The 19165-nt window shown below is 45.1% G+C and overlaps 2 protein-coding genes and 1 long non-coding RNA gene across 6 annotated transcripts; 2 read left to right on the top strand and 1 right to left on the bottom strand.

Moving 5' to 3' along the window:
- Nucleotides 1–499: 499 nt before the first annotated feature.
- On the top strand, nucleotides 500–5442 carry klhl26 (kelch-like family member 26). 2 transcript variants are annotated; one of them, XM_076040655.1, is made up of 3 exons: nucleotides 500–725; nucleotides 1882–2064; nucleotides 2466–5442. In XM_076040655.1, the coding sequence occupies exons 1-3, from the start codon at nucleotides 676–678 to the stop codon at nucleotides 4075–4077; spliced, it is 1845 nt and encodes a 614-aa protein (XP_075896770.1). In that variant the 5' UTR covers nucleotides 500–675; the 3' UTR covers nucleotides 4078–5442. The 2 variants fall into 2 exon arrangements, with proteins under 2 accessions (XP_075896770.1, XP_075896771.1); XM_076040656.1 differs by lacking the exon at nucleotides 1882–2064.
- Nucleotides 1038–1322, bottom strand: LOC142897974 (uncharacterized). The gene is made up of 2 exons (XR_012928515.1): nucleotides 1170–1322; nucleotides 1038–1130 (listed from the first exon to the last, which is right to left on the bottom strand). It is a non-coding gene; the product is annotated as an uncharacterized LOC142897974 (long non-coding RNA).
- A 957-nt stretch (nucleotides 5443–6399) lies between the features above and the next one.
- Nucleotides 6400–18964, top strand: crtc1b (CREB regulated transcription coactivator 1b). Of its 3 annotated transcripts, none has more exons than XM_076040680.1 (14): nucleotides 6402–6579; nucleotides 8480–8596; nucleotides 9085–9212; nucleotides 9880–9939; nucleotides 10569–10663; nucleotides 11149–11219; nucleotides 11292–11335; nucleotides 11460–11683; nucleotides 12460–12611; nucleotides 13219–13452; nucleotides 14069–14155; nucleotides 15436–15522; nucleotides 15644–15818; nucleotides 16736–18964. In XM_076040680.1, the coding sequence occupies exons 1-14, from the start codon at nucleotides 6454–6456 to the stop codon at nucleotides 16945–16947; spliced, it is 1812 nt and encodes a 603-aa protein (XP_075896795.1). In that variant the 5' UTR covers nucleotides 6402–6453; the 3' UTR covers nucleotides 16948–18964. The 3 variants fall into 3 exon arrangements, with proteins under 3 accessions (XP_075896796.1, XP_075896795.1, XP_075896794.1); XM_076040679.1 differs by having other exon boundaries at nucleotides 11134–11219; XM_076040681.1 differs by lacking the exon at nucleotides 8480–8596 and having other exon boundaries at nucleotides 6400–6579; nucleotides 11134–11219.
- Nucleotides 18965–19165: the final 201 nt, after the last annotated feature.

Below are 19165 nucleotides of genomic sequence, written 5' to 3'. Positions count from 1 at the left end.
TTTTTTTTTTACCAGTTCCTCCTCTTTCCCTGTTACACTTTCAAGCCAGTCACTCACACATTTGCAATCAAAGGGAACTTTTCTTCGAATCGGCTGATGTTGTGAGGATAGGCAATGATTTTATGAATGTATTATTTTTCTGGTCATATCAATAATACATCCTAAAGTTCATATTCATAACAGATTTATTAACCAGTACGCAGGTCTGAGCTAAGACTTTGCGACAAGGCTGTCATTTGAATGAATGCTCAGACATTACATATTATATTTAGCTCATTTATTTTATTTATAAATGTATATGTATATGTGTACGTGTATTAATATGTGTCCTTAACAAACAAACAAACAAACAAACAAACAAACAAACCAACAAAAACTTTTGACTATTGAATCCCATGTTGCCTTGCCTCCTTTATGAAAACTGCAGCACTGGCACCCCCCAGAGGCCTGAATCTGCCGGTGCAGAGGGAGGAGGAGTCACAAACAGCCGGCGGGACGGGTCGGAAGCGCCTCAGACAGAAGCCGAGACGCACTCTGCTGTTTGACACTCCTTTCCTGTGCACCGCCAGGGGCCTGTCAACATACTGTCAACAACCCACTATGAGGCTCACCATGCCGGTGGTCGTCTGGCTACTCTGACGAAGATGCCATATGCTCGTTGTCTTGAGCTAGAAGATGGCGGAGTCGGATGGCGGGGATTTTGCTCTGGCTCATCCGCGGACCAGGTGAGCAAAGCGGGACGAGGCTATGACGTGACCTCCCCGGTGGTTGGTGTTTTTTTTTCCTATCTAGCGCTAACGTCTGCGTAAAAGCCTCTCCGATCCAGGTCAGATCGAACAGCAGCGTAGAGACGCGGCTGCTTCCATAGGAAAGCCCGAGGATGTGTCCGGGGCCTCCCGGTGTCCACATTTGTATGAGGCGCAGCAGCTGGAATGAAGTGGGAGCTGGAACAAATGGACCCTCTGTCCGCTGTGTTTCAGAGGGTGGAGTTATTTATTTATTTATTTATTTGTTGTTAAATAATGCATTCCCCCCCCCCCCATGGCTGTGTCAATGCTAATAACTTTAATCATTATCTTTGGAGCTCCGATGAGACGTTTTGACGCCTCAAAGTTGTGGCCACTATAGTTCTTTAATTTGGTTTTGTCGCTTATATTTAATTTTAACACCGTCGCTTACGTTGTGCTTGATCAAGTTTCGTGTTGCGTCCATTTCCATTATGCACAAACATATTAATATTTGATTAATTGTGCTCCTGCGCCTCAGCGTCCCCTGTGACGTCACATAGGGCCAATATGCAGAATTGTGTGTTTCAACACGCAATTCAAAAGGGGCGCAAGCAAAACAACTGAAGGGTGTACCTTTTATTTCTGGGAAGTTCTTTGACATGCAAAACTTACTGTTGACATATTGTTTGAAAGTGTTTCTAGAGTGATTGGTGAGTAATATTCTGGGGTAAAACTACATAATCGCTGGGTAAATATTTATGAAACTTTGAAGTTTTCTTTTTTCACATTGTATTGTTTTCTTATTGCACATGCAGTTGTCCAACATTGCAGACAGTGTTTGTAAAATGCTGCTTGAAACTCTTGGATTTAAAAAAAAAAAAAAAAAAAAAAAAAGTCCACTAGACTAGAATAGAAAAAAAAAAAAAAAAAAAAAATCAATTGACCAGAAAAGAATAATATCAAAAGCCTTTATAGTCATTCTGAATTCAGAGATTAAAATAACAGTGCCTTTAAAGAACGCTGCAGAGGTCTGTGTACAGAAACAAACAGCAGTTAGCTGCCAGGCAGTGGCGCCCCAACCAAAGCAAGCTTGACAAAACAGCATAGAACCCTTTGACTCACTGGTTGTGACTGGGATTTGTGTCGTTTCCAGCATGGCTAACAAGAACAGCACCCTGCGCTGTACATTCTCAGCCCCAAGCCACAGTACTACTCTTCTTCAGGGCTTGTCCGAGTTGCGAGCTCAGGGTCAACTGCTTGACGTTGTGCTGGCCATCAACGAGGAGCATTTCCTGGTCCACAGAGCTGTGCTGGCCGCCTGTAGTGATTATTTCAGGTCAGTCAGAATCACAAGAAACCACCCTCTGTCAGAACATCTTACATTGAATGAATCGTTAGAGTTCGAAGGGCCCCATCTCTCTTTTTTCCCCCCCGAAGAATTGGGCAGAACTGCATTTCATATTCTCTTCTTATGAAAGTGGTTCCTCAGAAAAATTCCCCCAAAAATTTAAACAAAAACCAAATAACGTAAAATGCAAAATTGGTACCAAGCTTTCTGCCATTGTTTAAAGCTGTAGATGTTTCTGCCATGCTTATTTATACATTTAAATGACCTAGAAAGAACATTTCCACTCATTTTACACCTGGTCTGAATTTGTAACAGAGAGATGTGCACATTTTGCTGCGCGTTCACTTGTAAAGCATCCTTTGGTTTCCTTCTTACTTCCTGTGTTACAGAGCAATGTTTACCGGCGGCATGAGGGAGTCACAGCAAGACACCATCGAGCTGAAGGGCTTGTCTGCCCGCGGCCTGAAACACATCATTGACTTTGCCTACAGCGCAGAGGTCACCTTGGACCTCGACTGCATCCAGGACGTCCTCGGCGCCGCCGTCTTTCTCCAGATGGTCCCTGTGGTGGAGCTCTGCGAGGAGTTCCTCAAGTCAGCCATGAGCGTGGAGACGTGCCTGCACATTGGCCAGATGGCCACCACCTTCAGCCTGTCCTCCCTCAAGGAGTCGGTGGACGCCTTTACCTTCCGCCACTTCCTCCAGATCGCCGAGGAGGAGGACTTCCTGCACATCCCCGCCGAGCGCCTCGTCTTCTTCCTGCAGAGCAACAAGCTCAGGAACTGCGGCGAGATCGACCTCTTCCACGCGGCCATCCGGTGGCTGCAGCACGACGACGCCCGCCGGGCGCAGGCCAGCGCCGTCCTGTGCCACGTGCGCTTCCCGCTCATGCGCTCCTCCGAGCTGGTGGACAGCGTCCAGACGACGGACATCATGGTGGAGGACATGCAGTGCCGCCAGTATCTCCTCGAGGCCTTCAACTACCAAATCCTGCCCTTCCGCCAGCACGACATGCAGTCGCCGCGGACGCGCGCGCGCTCCGACGTGGTGTCGCTCGCCGCCTTCGGGGGCACGCCCTACACTGACAACGACCGGGCGGTGAGCGCCAGGGTGTACCACCTGCCCGACGCCGCGTCCCGCCAGTTCAAGGAGCTGACGGAGATGGAGGTGGGCTGCAGCCACGCCTGCGTGGCCGCGCTCGACAACTTTGTGTACGTGGTGGGCGGGCAGCACCTGCAGCACCGCAGCGGCGAGGGCGCCGCCGACAGCTGCTACCGCTACGACCCGCACCTGAGCCAGTGGCTGCGCATCCAGCCCCTGCAGGAGGCCCGCATTCAGTTCCAGCTCAGCGTGCTGCACCGGCAGCTCTACGCCACCGGGGGGCGCAACAGGTCGGGCAGCCTGTCGTCGGTGGAGCGCTACTGCCCCAAGAGGAACGAGTGGACGTTCGTGGAGCCGCTCAAGCGCCGGCTGTGGGGCCACGCCGGCAGCGCCTGCGGGGACAACCTGTACGTGTCGGGGGGATACGGCGTCTCGTTGGACGACAAGAAAAGCCTCCACTGCTACGACCCGGCGTCAGACCAGTGGGACTTCAAGGCCCCTATGAACGAGCCCAGAGTGCTGCACGCCATGGTCAGCTGCGGCGGCGGCGGCCGGGATCGGATCTACGCTCTGGGCGGCCGCATGGACCACGTGGACCGCTGCTTCGACGTGCTGGCCGTGGAGTATTACAGCCCGGAGAGCGACCAGTGGACCACGGTCGCCCCCATGACAGCAGGCCAGTCGGAGGCCGGCTGCTGCCTGCTGGACGGCAAGATCTACATCGTGGGCGGCTACAACTGGCACCTGAACAACGTGACGAGCATCGTGCAGGTGTACAACACGGAGACGGACGAGTGGGAGCGGGACCTGCACTTTCCCGAGTCCTTCGCCGGCATCTCGTGCACGCCCGTCGTCGTTCCGCAACACTGCACGCCGCCAAACCTCAGACCGCTACTGTGAAGACTTCACTTGCGCCTCGCGCGCTCTTCCTGTCGACCGTTGACTCAACGTCAGTTATCCATTGACTGAGGTGTGCGTGTGTGTGTTTGCGTGCAAGTTTTTGTATGTTGCAAAACTGTGTTTCTTCTGTCACACGTCAGGTGTTAAGCGATGCGTGATCCTGACAGGGAACCTTTGTTGATGTGAATGTTTCTTCTGTTAACATGAAAACACATGGCTAACACTGATGCGAGGCATTTGTGATTTACTGATTCAGTTTGTCAGTGCGCAAAACTTGATCTCGACGTGAGTTTAAGTTTTTTTTCTTTTTTTTTTTTTTTTTAATGCTTTTTGACCTCTTGTGTTACCTGTTATTGATTGATACACTATCTCCAAAGAAGCTCATTGTAAATGTTCTCCTGGCACTTCTGCGGAACAATTGGAAAAAGTATAATGGTTTTCCCAATTTAGGGCTTCATTTACAGACAGCACAAAATAAAATATCTGTTAATTATGTGCTCTTTTAATTCAATCAAATTGTAGAAACATTTGCAAAGTGTTACCAGACTAAACTTTTATATTATTGACATTTTGATTGTATAATTGTGAATGTTTTAGCTGCTGACTTTTTGTCTTTCAATATTTAATATACTGGCATCTATATTTTGGAGTACTAATCTCAGATAAGGAAAAGTACACTCAATTTTTAAATTTACCAATTAACCACTCATATGGATGAATTAATCGCACATGACTGAATACGTGTGAAGAGTTTTTCTGCGGAAACATTTCTCATATGACATAACATACAGCCTATATTATTTATGGCAGCTACATAATTAATTTAAGTCCTTTGAAATGATACTGTTGTACTGCCGTCTGTGTTGTACGCATGCACAACTTATGTGACGGGTTCCTGTCACCTTCACTCAATTTGTCAACAGCACAATGCAGCTGAAAGTGTGTAAAGTGCATTTACTTTGTGAACAATAACCTAAATCTTCCAAGTTCAACTGAAAATACAATTCAACTCTTCATTGCCTCATAATCGTGTTCTTATGTTGATTGGATCTTTGCACTTTTTGAACGGTAACAATCATCTTTTTTTTGATTTTTCTGCTGTTCGGATTGACAGGCTCCTTCCTGTTTTAAAGCTTAAACCTCAAAGAAAATGTCTGTTTGATATAGAGACTGTATCTGTTTGCCTTAGTGTGTTTTTTCAGTCTGTTGCACCTTGCTCCACAAGCACATCTCACATCTTGTCAACGTGCAATATAACCTGCTGTGCTCCAGGGAGATGTGTTCTTGTTGCTTGATCTGAATTCTTAACTAAAGGTGTATAACACTTTTTCTCTAATAAAGGGATATCCTAATCCAAAGACTAAACCTCTTGAGAAGTTCAGTTTGTTTGAGAAATCCATGGTATTCTTTTTGTGCGATTGCATTTTTTCATTTTTATTTTAACATTCATTTTTAATCTTGGACAGGTGCAGTGGTTAGCACTATTGCCCCACAACAAGGAAGTCATGGACTGGATCATGGGACCTGGTGCCTGCGTGGCTTCTCTCCAGGTGCTTCTCTCCGACTTCCTCCCACATTCCAAAAACATGCATGCAAGGCGATTTGGGAACTCTTAAATTCTCCGTGTGCGTGTGTGTGTTTGTTTGTTTGTCTGTCTTTCAATGTGGCCCTGTGATGACCTGGCTGCCGACTTGTCCAGGTTGTAACCTGCCTTCGCCCCATGACAGCCGGGATAGGCTGCAGCAGATCCCTGTAGCCCTGAGTGCAGGAGGAAGATGGATGGATAAATCATTGACAATTTAAAGCACTATTAAGCACTCAGTTTACCGACCTACTTAAGAAAAAAAAAAAAAAAAAATTGCATCTGTTGATATGAAGGCCTTTGCAAACAACATTAACATGAATCCCTGTTTCCTCATGTTCCATTGAAGCTCACATCTTTACCATACAAACATATGTAAAGTCATGCGACGATGAACAGGTCCAGGTTCTGGACTACTATTTAGTATTATAAGTATTTAGTGGTGCTTTGTGCTTACTTGCTGATAAGTGGGCTTTCTTTTTGTGCTTGTGATCGTGAAAATACTTTTCCAGTCACTCCATGCAACTCAAAACATAAATTGCACTGAATGAATAATAAATTTAAAATGTCAAATGTGGCGCACTGGGCGTGCAAACTCCGTATTCATAAGCAGTGAGCCCAAGAACTATACAAGGAAAGTGTGAATGGACTAATATTTGAAACCCCTCCAGCCCCGACCTTCGGCGTTCTTGGACGCCGCCGGTGTCGTGCCGCTGACCTTACGTGATTACGACACCAGGAGGCCTCCGCGTAGTGTGTAACGTAACATTCCATTGAGAAGACGGGGGGGAAAGATGGCGTCCTCAAACAATCCTCGCAAATTTAGCGAAAAAATCGCCCTGCATAATCAAAAGCAGGCGGAGGAGACCGCGGCGTTTGAAGAGGTGATGAAAGACCTGAACGTCACCAGAGCTGCCCGGGTAAGGAGGCTGCACACCCCGGCTGTTGACACCTCGTTGTCCCGCTCCTTCGGAAGCTAGCGACGGATCCAGCGGAACACTTGAAAATGCAGGGACGCTAGCTTCAGTTCACATAAACGTCCTCGGGTTTGCGTTCGGGGATTTTGCACCGACACACTCTCGCCGTATCGCTGCGAGACGCCCGAGTCCGGTCGCTTTGCTGGGACTCGAGCTAGCGGGGTTTTTTTTTTAGCCTTGTGTTGCGGTTTTTTTTTTTTTTTTTTTGATTTTTTTTTTTTTATCCGCGGCGCTTGGTGCGGTTAATTATGTGCACCTGTGCTCTGTCACCGCTGCTGCGAGCACCCGCTAACAAATGTGACATACGAGGCGAAACGGCACCGCGCCACCATGCCAGAGACGGCAACCGTAAGAAGCCCGTAAGCTAGCTGATGTGGAATTATGTTATTATTATTATTATTATCATTTTTTTTTTTTAAGGGTTGAGTTCGTATTTGCAAGCCAGTGAGATGTTTAGCAGCTGTTTCCCCCACCCCCTGCTCTACATCCAGCACCAAACTGAACGCCCCCGTCACAGTTGCTAGGTAGCGTCTTAGCTACTTGTAAGCTTATAATTTTCTTTATGGAGACATTTAAAAAAACAAAACAAACCCCCCACCCTTCGCCGCATTTTGCTTCATTAAGAACATCCCCGTCCAGCTTGTATGGCCGGGTTGCCCTAATTGAGGAAATGTTTCACCACCTTAGTCTAAGCTTTATAACAACACAGTCAGAAACCGCTTCAAAATCAGTCGATTTTCCTTATTTCCCCCATGCCTGGCAAATAATGATGTCGTTGACAATAAAGGGGGGATTGAAGTATTTTTTTCATGCTTAAGTGCCAATAATTCCGTATTATTGTTGTTGTTGTTGTTTTGTTTCCACTGTAAAAAATGGATTTTGACAGGCACGGGGAGCAATTGTCTAACTGGTATTATTACTGTCACTATGAACAGTAGTGAATGATGAAAATGGCTCTTTCTTTTAAAGTAATGAAAGGGCATTTCGTGTCCTTTATCCTGCATCAACAAGTATAAAAGAATAGCCAATCATCTTTGTTTTAATCAATAGTGAGTGAAATGTCTAGGTTCAAATTCAAATTGGGGGCGGGTGGGTGATGCAGGGCTTTAATTAATTTGTTGTTTTTTTCTCGAGTCCAGTTCCTCCCTTATCATCTCAGCCCTGTTCACGGAACATGGCACCGTTTGTCTCCCGGAAATGTAAAAAACTAATTGCTGGCTCTGTTGCTGGGAATGACGATCACGTGCTGATGCTGCTCCAGTGTAAATATGGGATGTACTGTCATCATGTAGGGAAATTGAATGAATTAGTCAGTTTTGTGGTGTCTTGCCAGATCTTACTGTCTCACCATTCACACATTAATCTGTTGCATTTCTTCTACTCGCTTTCAGTCCTGACTCAGTTTGTTTTCAATGTAGAATGATTTTTTTTCTTTTTTCTTTTTTTTCATTGCAGCGTTCTGTTGAGTCTTCTTTTTTTGTTAATTGGTAGCTTGAATTATTTTGTGACTGATTTTATTTTGTGTTTGTATGAGACACATTGCTAATGTAATTACCGGGTGTGTTACATGGAAAGTCTGTATTCACACCAGCTGTCAGTCAGACGTCATTCACCTCAACCGATGGGGTTTTTCTCCGCCGTGAACGACGTTGTGTGCCTCCTAGTTGTTTGTCAAACAGCCAATCTGCCCGTCCCCATCATGTTTTACCTGTCAGTCACTGGATTCATCCATCCCCCATGTCACCACTGTAGACTGGCAGGCATCAGTCACTCGAAACATCATGACTTTTGTGAATCAGGTCGGCCATTCACTCATGCTTTCATGCAATTTTACTTTGCACAGCTGCAGTTACAGAAGACCCAGTATTTGCAACTAGGGCAGAATCGTGGACAGTACTATGGAGGCTCACTGCCCAATGTCAATCAGATTGGAAATGGCAACATTGACCTGCCTTTTCAGGTGAGCCCTGAGCCTGGTGAATCAATGGTTTGTTCTCGACCAGTGTATCTTTCTCAGCTGTTGGTGACATTATGGGAATCGCAAAAGGAACAGACTGTTTATCTGGAGGGAATATTTCATTTTCTTTGAAGAAGGCCAGCAGGCCGAGTTAATGCTATGAAGGTGGTGAAATGTTTAAGAAATGTCAGAGACCGGCTGCTCAGAGCTGCATTGTCCGGCCATTGTTATCTTCATAGCCGATCTGGAAAAGTTCTACCCTGCACTGCCACTCAGTTCAGAAAACCTAATACTGTATCATTGCTTGTCATGGCTTTCCATCTTAAAATACATTTGCCAACTCGAGCATCCTATAGGGGGCCCATGGCTTGACTCATTTTGAATTAAACACATTTGCACCATTAATCCTAGAGCATTTTGTTAAAGGCAAAGTTGGGCCGTTTTCCTCAACTGTTTTGCTCTCCTCATTCTTGTGGTGTATTAAACCGTAGAACTCTGTGCTGGACACCAGTCGGACAACAAGGCACCATGGGCTGGTGGAACGGGTTTACCGTGACCGGAATCGGATCACCTCTCCTCACCGCCGGCCTCTCTCTGTTGACAAACATGGACGCCAGATATCCCTTTTTATTTGAAATAATAATAATAATAATTATTATTATAATAATAATGATAATAATAATAAAAGTGCTGTTGAGGATGGTTTGAATATTACTGTGAAGATGGCCTCAAGAAACTTTTGAAGACACGCATTCCCTGTTGTAACCATAGTTACCTCAACCGTGGTACCTAGAAAGCAAATATACTATATTATTATCCATATAGCAATGCTTTTGTAAGCCCAGTTAACAACTGATTGCTATTGTAGACACGGTGTCTTGCAGCAGCTTTAATTATGTAAAATATAGAGGAGCAATCTTGGATCTTACCTATATTGCCGCCTCCATATCTGATTCTTCTTCTGATTCATCTTATACTTAAAAAAAAGGGGAAAAAAAAGAAAGAAAAAGTGACATGTACACATATGAGCTGTAAACCGCTAACTGGTTGGCAGGAATTAAAAACGATACAAAACATCATGTTTACAGTAGCTCCACAGTGACATTACGTGGTTTTCCTCAGTGTCAGAACAAGTAATATAGAGCTTGGAACAATGCTCGACTGTCTGCAACAGCATTTAATGTGGGGGAGAAGTCACATACAGTATATTGGGGGGGGGAAAGTTATTGAATGGGGATTTTGCATTATGATTACCTTTGCAGTGTTAGCCTTAACGGAATACACATTGACAGCTGTCCCTACAGCTCAGTTTACCTCTCCCCACCACCTGACACAAGCTGGAGAAGGTAAGCTACCTCCTGGTGTACTTTCAGCAAAATGACAAGTGGCACACTGAGTCAGATGGACCTCCGTTTCACATGCGAGACTGATGGCCCTGCTACTGTGTTGGCCACATATTGTATGAAGGAAGCTTGGGACACGATAAAAAATAGTGGACCTGGCTGTCGTGGTTGTATTATTCGTCACATTGATTGATACAAAATGTCTTTATCCACTTTACCCATTGGGTTCCAATATGTCTCTTCAATCTGCCCAATAATGATAAAAAGGCCTTTCTGTACCTCCTATTCCATAATTTTTAGAAAGGGAATCAGCCCTTTAGGACGTCACAAAAGTTGTTCAGTTGTGCATTGTTTGCGTTTGCCTTGCCCCTGTTTTTAGTCCCTTCCAAATATGTGGAATTCACAACAAAGCATCACTTGAATCAGACTGGTAAAAGTGAGGGATTTTGCAGGAGGCTGTGAACAGCATGATAAATATGATTTAACTGGAATAGGTGTTTTTAGTTTGTTTGTTGTGAGGTGGCTACATTCAAGTTCTATGACAAATAATCATCTGAAAATAATGTCTAGCATTGTTCCTTTCAGTGCTGGCCATTGATGTTACTGACTTCTCATCTTTTTGGCACATGTAGGACAAACTCGGACTCGGCTTTACACCAGAGCGCCATGAATCCAAAGCCACAGGAGATGTTTGCTGGGGGATCGCAAGAGCTGCAGCCCAAGAGAGGTAATGGAATATGTGGTTGGAAAGCTGTTCCTGTTTATTTAGGTGATGTCCAAATACAGGCAGCAGACCAGAATGAGTGTCAGTTACCAAGAAGTGGATTCGGAGCTTTTCCGAAACCTGAGATAAATACCAATAATGCAAATGTGTGATTTCTGAGAAAGTTACTTTCCTCTTTAGCGCTGACTCAGAACAAGAGGATGTAGAGGGATCCGTTATTCACTTATTATGCATGGATTATATATTTTCATGCAAGGCTTTGATACGATGGAACCGAGATTGGCCAACATCCGCTCCGCCCGTCTGTCTGCCTGTCTGCTAGTTACTCTGCTATTTTTAGACTCTCAGGAAACTAGTGCACAGCGCTGTATTCCACTCGGCTGGCCGGGATATCGATGACTCATTTCTTGCGCTGATTTGAAATTGGTATGTATTTTAGAGAGCAACTGTGTTTTTGCTGTATCACTAATCAGCACCGCTGCTAACAGTGCCGGGGACGGAGAGCTCGGAGTCGAACGCAGACAAAGACGTGCAGGAGCAGCTGTGGGATGACAAGAAGGTACCCGTGGAAAGAAGAAATGAGTTACACTTGTTATCAGAATCGCAGCTCACGGCTTTGCCTCCTTCACAGGAGGATTTATCCAATGCCAACACATGTGACGTCCCAGGAATAAAGTGAGTTTGTTTGTTGCTTGTGAGGCCACGCAATCATGTTTCGAACCATCGCTCTCATTTGTCATAAGTTTGACCCGACACATTACTGAGTGCAGCGTCTGATATACAAATTGTTGCCTCTCAGTATTTTCCCGTCACCAGACCAGGAGCTGAACCCGTCGGTGCTTCCAGCTGCACACAACACCGGTGGCTCACTTCCCGATCTGACCAACATCCAGTTCCCTCCTCCGCTGTCCACCCCGCTGGACCCCGACGACACCGTGGCCTTCCCCCTGCTCAGCTCGTCCAACAGCACGGGCAGCCTGACCACCAACCTCACCCACCTCGGCATCAGCGCTGCCAGCCACGGTAATGTTTGTCGAGTGTTTCCTCCTTTTGAGGTTTGAAATGCAGTTCCCCCACTTGAAACGGTCGCTTTCTTTCTTTTGCTTTCTTTTATTTTGAAAGTTGCCCAGGCCAGTGAAGGTGAAAAACCTTGAATACAAACAGCACCTTCAGAAACCCAAATACAATTAAACATAAAGACTAATCATGAAACTAAGCAAAAATTACTTAACTTTTAACTTACTAGAATTTAATCTAGAACATATCAAAGAAATTACAAAACTTTTCATCTATTCGAGCAATCCAGAACATAATATAAATATTGTCATTTAAAACACCCAAAATAGCTTAAAGACATTTTAAAGCACCATTCAATCACCATTTTACCCTAACAACTCTCGGCAGTTTGTAAATACACATTCACCAATCATTTAATTTCCTATCAATCATATTTATCAAATTACATTTTATCTTAACTGCACTTTAAAATACACATTTTTAACTGTACCTCCAGCTCACGTGACGTTAAATGTCACATTACGCTTCCCGTGCATCACCCTTTAACTTGGATTTACGTTGCATCACAACTCTAATGAAGCCTATTGGGACGCAAGAAAGCTCACCGGCTCCTTCTTCCAATTTTGAGGGAAGCTTTTTTGTCCTGCAGTCAGTTCTGCTCCACGTGCAGTTTCTGCCAGTGTTTTCCTTCTTACACAATGTTTGCTGCCCTTGTCTTTTATTTGAGTGAGCAGCTCCTTCATGACCAGACCATCTTCACCTGTTGCGCTCTCCTTTTCCAGGGATCCCCACCTCCTCTCAGGCCACCATGACAGTGACGGCACAGCGACGGCAACCACCTGTGGTGCCTCTCACCCTGACCTCGGAGCTCCAGCTGCAGCAGTCCCCGCAGCAGCTCTCCCCCACCCTCTCATCACCTGTGAGCATCGCGCAGGTGAGACTCGGCCCTGTGACCGCAGCCGACGTGGAGCTGCGGCCGTTGACAGATTATTGACACTCATTGGCCCGTTGTCACTGTTGAGAGTGAAACAGGAATTTAAGTAGAAATAGGAGTGGTTCCTTCGACTAGAACTCAACTGTGTCATCGCATGGCATTTCAAATCACATTAGTATTTTATTTTGCTTTTTTTTGTCTATGGCATTAACAGAGACCTTGCATAATGGTTAAAGTTGTGTGTTTGTGCGTATGTGGGCATGTTTAGTAGATTAATTAAATTTTGAAGAAAAAAAAATTGTCTTTTGTTGCCAAGTGTGTTGTAGTAGAGTTGTAATAACAGCTAAAGCCTTTCATTTGAGTAAAATGTTTTTTACTCATTTAATCGTATTAATTGTGTGATTATTTGTAGCAGCCAGTGGTTAAACAGCTAATCATGAACATCACTTGCGCAGCTAATTAAATGACTTTTTTTCTACGGTTCGGCTTATTGTCTCGTCTATAAAATCATTTCCGTTACATCCACGCCGCAGTTGTATGACATGCAAACCTCCTTGTCTATTTTTGTGGGGATTAGCTAAAGGATGCGTGTGCTCTCTGTCCTCAGACCATGCCAGCAGAATCACTGACACTGGAGCAGCAGCTCGCCCAGTACCCCCTGTTCAACCAGCTGACGGCTCAGGTCCAGGCACAGCTGCTGATTGACCTCCAGAAGCAGCAGCAGGCCCTGTCGCAGGGCATTCAGCTCATCACCTTGCCAACTCTTCCCTCCCCGGGGACAGCAAGTGCCAGCACCCCCTCCCCGGACAGCCAGGGCACTGCCAATATCAGTGTCAACTCGGTAAGAGAGTACAAAGTGGCTGCAGAGATTTAGAGCCGAGTAGATGAAATGATGCAATCCTTACTCGTCCACCAACCCCTGTTTTGATTTGTTTCCAGTTAACCGGACTCTTTTACACGAACACAGTTTGTTTTCTTTTTTTTATGGTTACCTTTTCAAAGCAGACAGAATCATTGAGTGGTGAATATGCAAGCAGGTTTACTTTAGAGGCTTTTTAACACTGACGGGTGCTACTCCACATTTTGTACTAAACATTTTCACAGCTTGTTGTGGGTCAAAGCGCTGTGCTACATGTACATGCAGTGCTGAAAGGTAAAGATTAGATTTTCAGCCTCTGTCAATACACAGGCGTGCTTTGGTTTTAGGCGTCTTTATGATGCTACATTAACTGCAATTGAAATACATTCTGCTGTGAAATTGTTATTGCAGAACTGTAGAAAAACTTCCTGGGAAAAAAAGTTGTTCTGCTCTTCACCAGGTGGCTTTTGGGTAATCATGTACGGGGGAAAAGAAAACGACCCAATCCAAAATTAATTTCCTCTTCCATCTTGCTGTAAAGACTTGTGTATGACAGGCATAAAACTTAGCGCTAGCTAACATTCTTCCCCTCCAACAGTACCGCAATCAGACTGGCTCACCAGCCACTCAGTCTCCAACCTCCCCAGTCTCCAATCAAGGCTTCTCCCCCGGCGGCTCGCCTCAAGTAAGGGCCCACCCTCTGAGCTAGTTTGAGAAGGGCGTCGTACCTCGGGGAAAGCTAATTGTAGATGAGTTAGGCTGCTTTTTCCGTCTCTCTCTATCAGCTCCGAACTGCTCATAATGTCATCACAGCGGCATCACTCATTTCCTCATCAGCACTGTCACTGTCCACTGACTCTGTATGCGTGACAAGAAAGCAATAGCTTCTCCATGGAGACCTGGGCCTGATGTCGGTACCACAGAGTTTGTCCTCCAGCCGATAAAGCACAGCTTTGCTTCACTATATTTACCTGACAAGTCAATAATGTGCAGGAATACAATTGCACCGCAATGGTTCTTAATATATACTCACATTTGTTATTTTATTAATATTTATTGCAGTATGCACTGTTATTTCCCTGCTGTTGCAGTTTTGCTCTGCATGCACACAACAACAAACTGCCTCCCAGCACATCCCCAGAAGTTTTCTATGTAGTGAACACTGAGATTCCACTGAGCAAACAACAATATAACAGATATAACTGGGCCAAAACCATGTGTTTCTCTAGCCGCGTTCAGACTGCCAGTCACAAATCACATGAAATCCAATTTTTGGCGAAACAGATTGAACCCACCTTTGGGAGGTCGTTTCAAATCGCATTTGGACAGATGTGTCTCAGTCTGACCAGCTCCAAACGCAACAATTGGTTTTGGGTTTTTTTTCCCCATTTGGACACTTGATAAAAACAGTGTGGACAGTCAACACAAAAAAATCTAATTTGATAAGGAATCTCATTTGAATCTGATTTGCCTGCAGTCTCAACGCAGCCTCTCTTTCTCGTCCTTTTCTATTTTATTTCATTTTTCTTTAAACTAGATCATGGCATGGTGAAGACTGGCTACAGTTTCTACTTTTAGGGTCAATTTAGTTTTGGACAATGTTAGCATTAGCATTAGGGTAAAGCTTACTTTTACTGGGTTCGACGCTTTAAAAGAAGAAAAAAAAAATAATCTAAACAAACGTAAAGTGAATTCATAAAGCTTTACCGTGCAATAAAGAAGAATGAAGATTTTTTTTTTTTACCAACTGTAGGTTACCAGGTGTTCCTCGTTGCTGACGTGCTCCAGCTCCACTCATGCAAACCATCTGCTTTGCTCTCTGCGCTGCCCCACTGCTGTGTGAACGTGTTTTTCAGTGCGTCACCACGCAGCTCCATCAGAACTCTTGCCCGCTCAACTTTCCTATTTGATCTTTGAGCTGCCTCAGATGAGCCACGGTTTCTTGTCTTGCCTCCCTTCTTCCAGCACATTCCCGTGGTGGGCAGCATATTTGGCGACTCCTTTTATGATCAGCAGTTGGCGCTGCGGCAGACCAACGCCCTGTCCCACCAGGTGATAATATGCGACGACAGACAGACAGACAGCAGGGCGTGGAAGTGATTCTTCTTCAGTTGTGGTGGAACTTACTCTGTGTTACGCCTGGGTTTTGTTTTGCTTGTTTTTTTGTCCACAGCTGGAGCAGTTCAACATGATCGAGAACCCCATCAGCTCCAACAGCCTTTACAACCAGTGCTCCACCCTCAACTACACGCAGGCAGCCATGATGGGCCTGACTGGCAGTGGCCTGCAGGACTCGCAGCAACTGGGCTACAGCAATCACAGCAACATCCCCAACATCATCCTGACAGGTAGCGGCACTCGCTGTCACACTGCATCTCCCACTTGACTCTGCCTAAAGGGTCGCAAACTTACTGCCCATAAATACAGGGTGTCCTAAGAAAAAATCGACATCATTTTCAATGCAATTACCTTGAAAACTACTTGAAGAAGTTTGACGAGGTATCAACGTTTGGGGGCAGCAGGCCACTGTAAGTCCACTGGCAAACTCAGAAGGGCGGGAAGAGAGTGAGAGACGCTGTAGTCTAAAATGTAACCACTTGATTTCTTCTTCAAAATCTCCAGATATCACACACTTAACCTTTAAAGGGCATGGTGCAGCTTCAAGGCCCCGCAGTCACACGTTCAATGGAAATCTTATGGAAACTGCATATTTTTTACCTCTACTTCTGTTTGGTTAGTTTTTATTGCTTTGGCCCAGTGTTTCTTAGTCAATATAAGGTTGCAAACGTGGTTGCATCCGGACCGCTGCTCTCCCCTGCATGACATTAGACTGGGCACCTGAACGTGTGCGTGTTAAGTTAAGTTAAAAGTTACAGAATCACTCAATCAGTTAAGGTAGGATGTAGAATTTTTCCTCCACATTTGACCCATCAACCCCTTAAGGGAGCAGTGGGCTGCAGCGGTGCCGCGCCCGGGAATAATTGGGTGATCTAACCCCCCCCCACCCCCCTCAATTCCAACCCCGAATACTGAGTGCCAAGCAGAGAGGCGATGGATCCCATTTTTTTTTACAGTCTTTGGTACGACCCGGCCAGGGATCGCACCCACAACCTACCAGTCTCAGGGCGGACACTCTACCACTAGACCACTGCGCTGGCGGTCGCAGCCAAGTGCTTTGTACCGTGCAGCGAAGCCTTTGAAAGTGCACAGCGTGATTTGGAAGCCGTCAGATGTCAGCCCTGGTGTCTCTTGTCGCGTGTCTCAGTCACAGGGGAGTCTCCGCCGAGCCTCTCCAAAGAGCTGACCAACTCGCTGGCCGGCGTCGGCGACGTCAGCTTTGACGCAGACTCTCAGTTTCCCCTGGACGAGCTGAAGATCGACCCGCTGACCCTGGACGGACTGCACATGCTCAACGACCCAGACATGGTGCTGGCCGACCCCGCCACCGAGGACACGTTCAGGATGGACAGGCTGTAAGGCCCGGCCGGCAGCGGGCCCAGGTCCTAGAGAACAAATCCGGGGGAGTAAAGAAAAATAAATAATAATAATAATTACGCATTAACTTGTGAATGGAGAGAAGCAAAGGGCAGGATGAGGCCCCTCCCTTGTTGCATGGCCGTCCAGCTGTCCGACCTCGACTCCCATCGACTCCGTGAAGCCCTTCGTAACGATGTGTGCCACCAAAAGATTTCTTTGAGGGAAAAAGACACCCGGTGGCTTCCTGGGGAATGGCATCGCTCTTATTTCGGATGAGATTGGTCGCTCGGCGCTTTTGCTAGCCTGCTGTGTTTACAGTGTACCATTACATGCCACAGGTATTCCAAAAAAAAAAAAAAAATAATGCACATTTGACAATTTATTTTAGTTTTTTTTGTTTTGTTTTTTTAATTTAATTTCATATCCACTTTCACGTTTGTTTTGTTTTAATTACTGGTGGCAGGAAGCTGCTCGGACATTGGGTTAAACCACGTGACGAAGACGAAAACGAAAGATTGACGCAAAAGTAAATAGCACAGCTGCGTTGCTCCGCACCTCGCAGTCGGCAGAAGGGGTTTCTCCCATCGTGCTGGAACAGCTTTCTTCTTCACGCTCAAAGCTTTATTTTTTGACAACCAAATGTCCTTTTCATCCGGTACTGTATGTTATGTTTTTGACGTTTCCTACGATTTTATTTTGTTGAGGTCGCCGTCAGATTTTGTATTCCTTTTCATAATTTCAATTTGATGCCAAACTGCTCCGTGTAGGCATAGTGTAAATTTGCACTGATGTAATTTATGTCTATTTATTGATTACTAACATATTTATATAGCTATAGTATATACACATATATATATATAGTTGTGTGTGCGTCTGTGTGAGTGTGAGCGTGCGCGCGCGCGCGTGTGTGTGTGTGTGTGTGTGTGTTTAGCTGCTTGATGAATGCGTGCAAAACCTCCCCATAGATGCTCTTTGGTGTTTGATGTGCCATTCTCTCAAGCAGGACAAGGTGTAACGTCGCCGTTGTGCAGCCCAGCAGTCTATTCCAAAATGTCTCCGAATCCATTGCGTATTCTTGGAAATGGGTTGGTTTTACTCCACTTATGTGAACCTTTGCTGGGGGGAGAAAAAAAAAATATATATATATATATATATATCAGGTATTTCTATTAAGCTAGAGAGCAAGAGAAACACTTCCAAATTTATTTTCTGTCAGTGAAAAGCCAAAACGCGCCCAGGCCGAGCTTCTTTCCAGTGAGGGAGGCCGTCCGCTTTTAAAACACTCAAAATCTTAAATATATTTTTAAGTCGTCACTGTGAATTCACCTGATTTTGCCTTACATGAGTACTCTACTGTTTTACTTAAGTGTCTAATGTGACAAGGTATTTTCGGAATTTACTGTAATATTTTCTTGTATTTGAGAGGAACTTAACTATTGGTCAGTGAAATATTTGTGTTTATGTTGTGTAAGGGTAGAAAAATCAATGTACTGTATTTTGTATCGGTACAGTTTAAAGCCAAGTTGTTAATGTTTGGGTTTTTGTTTTGTTTTTTAAGTTAGGCTACAAAAAAAAATAGGAAAACATTTTTCCAAGAATGGGGTTGAGGTTTTGAGATGGAGCACAATTATGGGGAGGCTTTTGCTCCTTTACAGGGAAGCTCTAACAAAAGCGCTCACGCCCCCGCCTGCAGGTGTCAAATTGTAAATGGTTAGTTTGTGGTCATTTGACTGAATCAAGCCTTAACAAAAAAAAAGAAAAAAAAAAAAGAATCAACGCTGTTTTCATAAGATGAAAACTCGTGGCGTCAGACTGAATCTATTGAGGTACATTTTTTACTGTAGAAGTCTGTTTAATCCGCTCAGTTAACCAGAGCAAGTGTGTAAAGGGGTCAAATGGATTTACGTCTCTGCTCCGTGTGCAGCTCCATTTAGTGCTGAACACCATAAAACAGCCTCAGACACGGTGGAGGGTCCTAAAATTGTTTACGTCTTTGTGGACTTGGGGAGGGGGGGGGGGGGGGGGGGTTAAAAAAAAAAAAATGTTTACAACACGGTGGTTTTAAAATTGTGCACGTTCTGTAGCTGCAGTCATCACACTCTTTACCTGTAGAAAACGTTCTAATGAGTATTTTTCCAATTTCAAAGCTCGTCACTTCCATGTCTTTTGGGACGTGATCCGCTTCGGCCTTTTGTCAGAGTTTCCCTGAGAGGTGTGT

The sequence above is a fragment of the Nelusetta ayraudi genome, unplaced genomic scaffold (assembly GCF_046127955.1).
Source record: "Nelusetta ayraudi isolate G7.1 ecotype Tasmania unplaced genomic scaffold, CSIRO-AGI_Nayr_v1 ptg000062l, whole genome shotgun sequence".
In the NCBI taxonomy this organism is placed as follows: Eukaryota; Metazoa; Chordata; class Actinopteri; order Tetraodontiformes; family Monacanthidae; genus Nelusetta; species Nelusetta ayraudi.
This window is presented reverse-complemented; position numbering and strand designations above follow the sequence as displayed.

Bases quoted from the DNA above. Each gene is read 5' to 3' on its own strand.
- klhl26 (XM_076040655.1), top strand. From the start codon at position 676: ATGGCGGAGTCGGATGGCGGGGATTTTGCTCTGGCTCATCCGCGGACC. The intron at 726-1,881 runs GTGAGCAAAGCG...TGTCGTTTCCAG, and splicing joins CTGGCTCATCCGCGGACCAG to CATGGCTAACAAGAACAGCA. The intron at 2,065-2,465 runs GTCAGTCAGAAT...CCTGTGTTACAG, and splicing joins GCCTGTAGTGATTATTTCAG to AGCAATGTTTACCGGCGGCA.
- crtc1b (XM_076040679.1), top strand. From the start codon at position 6,454: ATGGCGTCCTCAAACAATCCTCGCAAATTTAGCGAAAAAATCGCCCTG. The intron at 9,940-10,568 runs GTAAGCTACCTC...TGGCACATGTAG, and splicing joins CCTGACACAAGCTGGAGAAG to GACAAACTCGGACTCGGCTT. The intron at 15,819-16,735 runs GTAGCGGCACTC...CGCGTGTCTCAG, and splicing joins CCCCAACATCATCCTGACAG to TCACAGGGGAGTCTCCGCCG.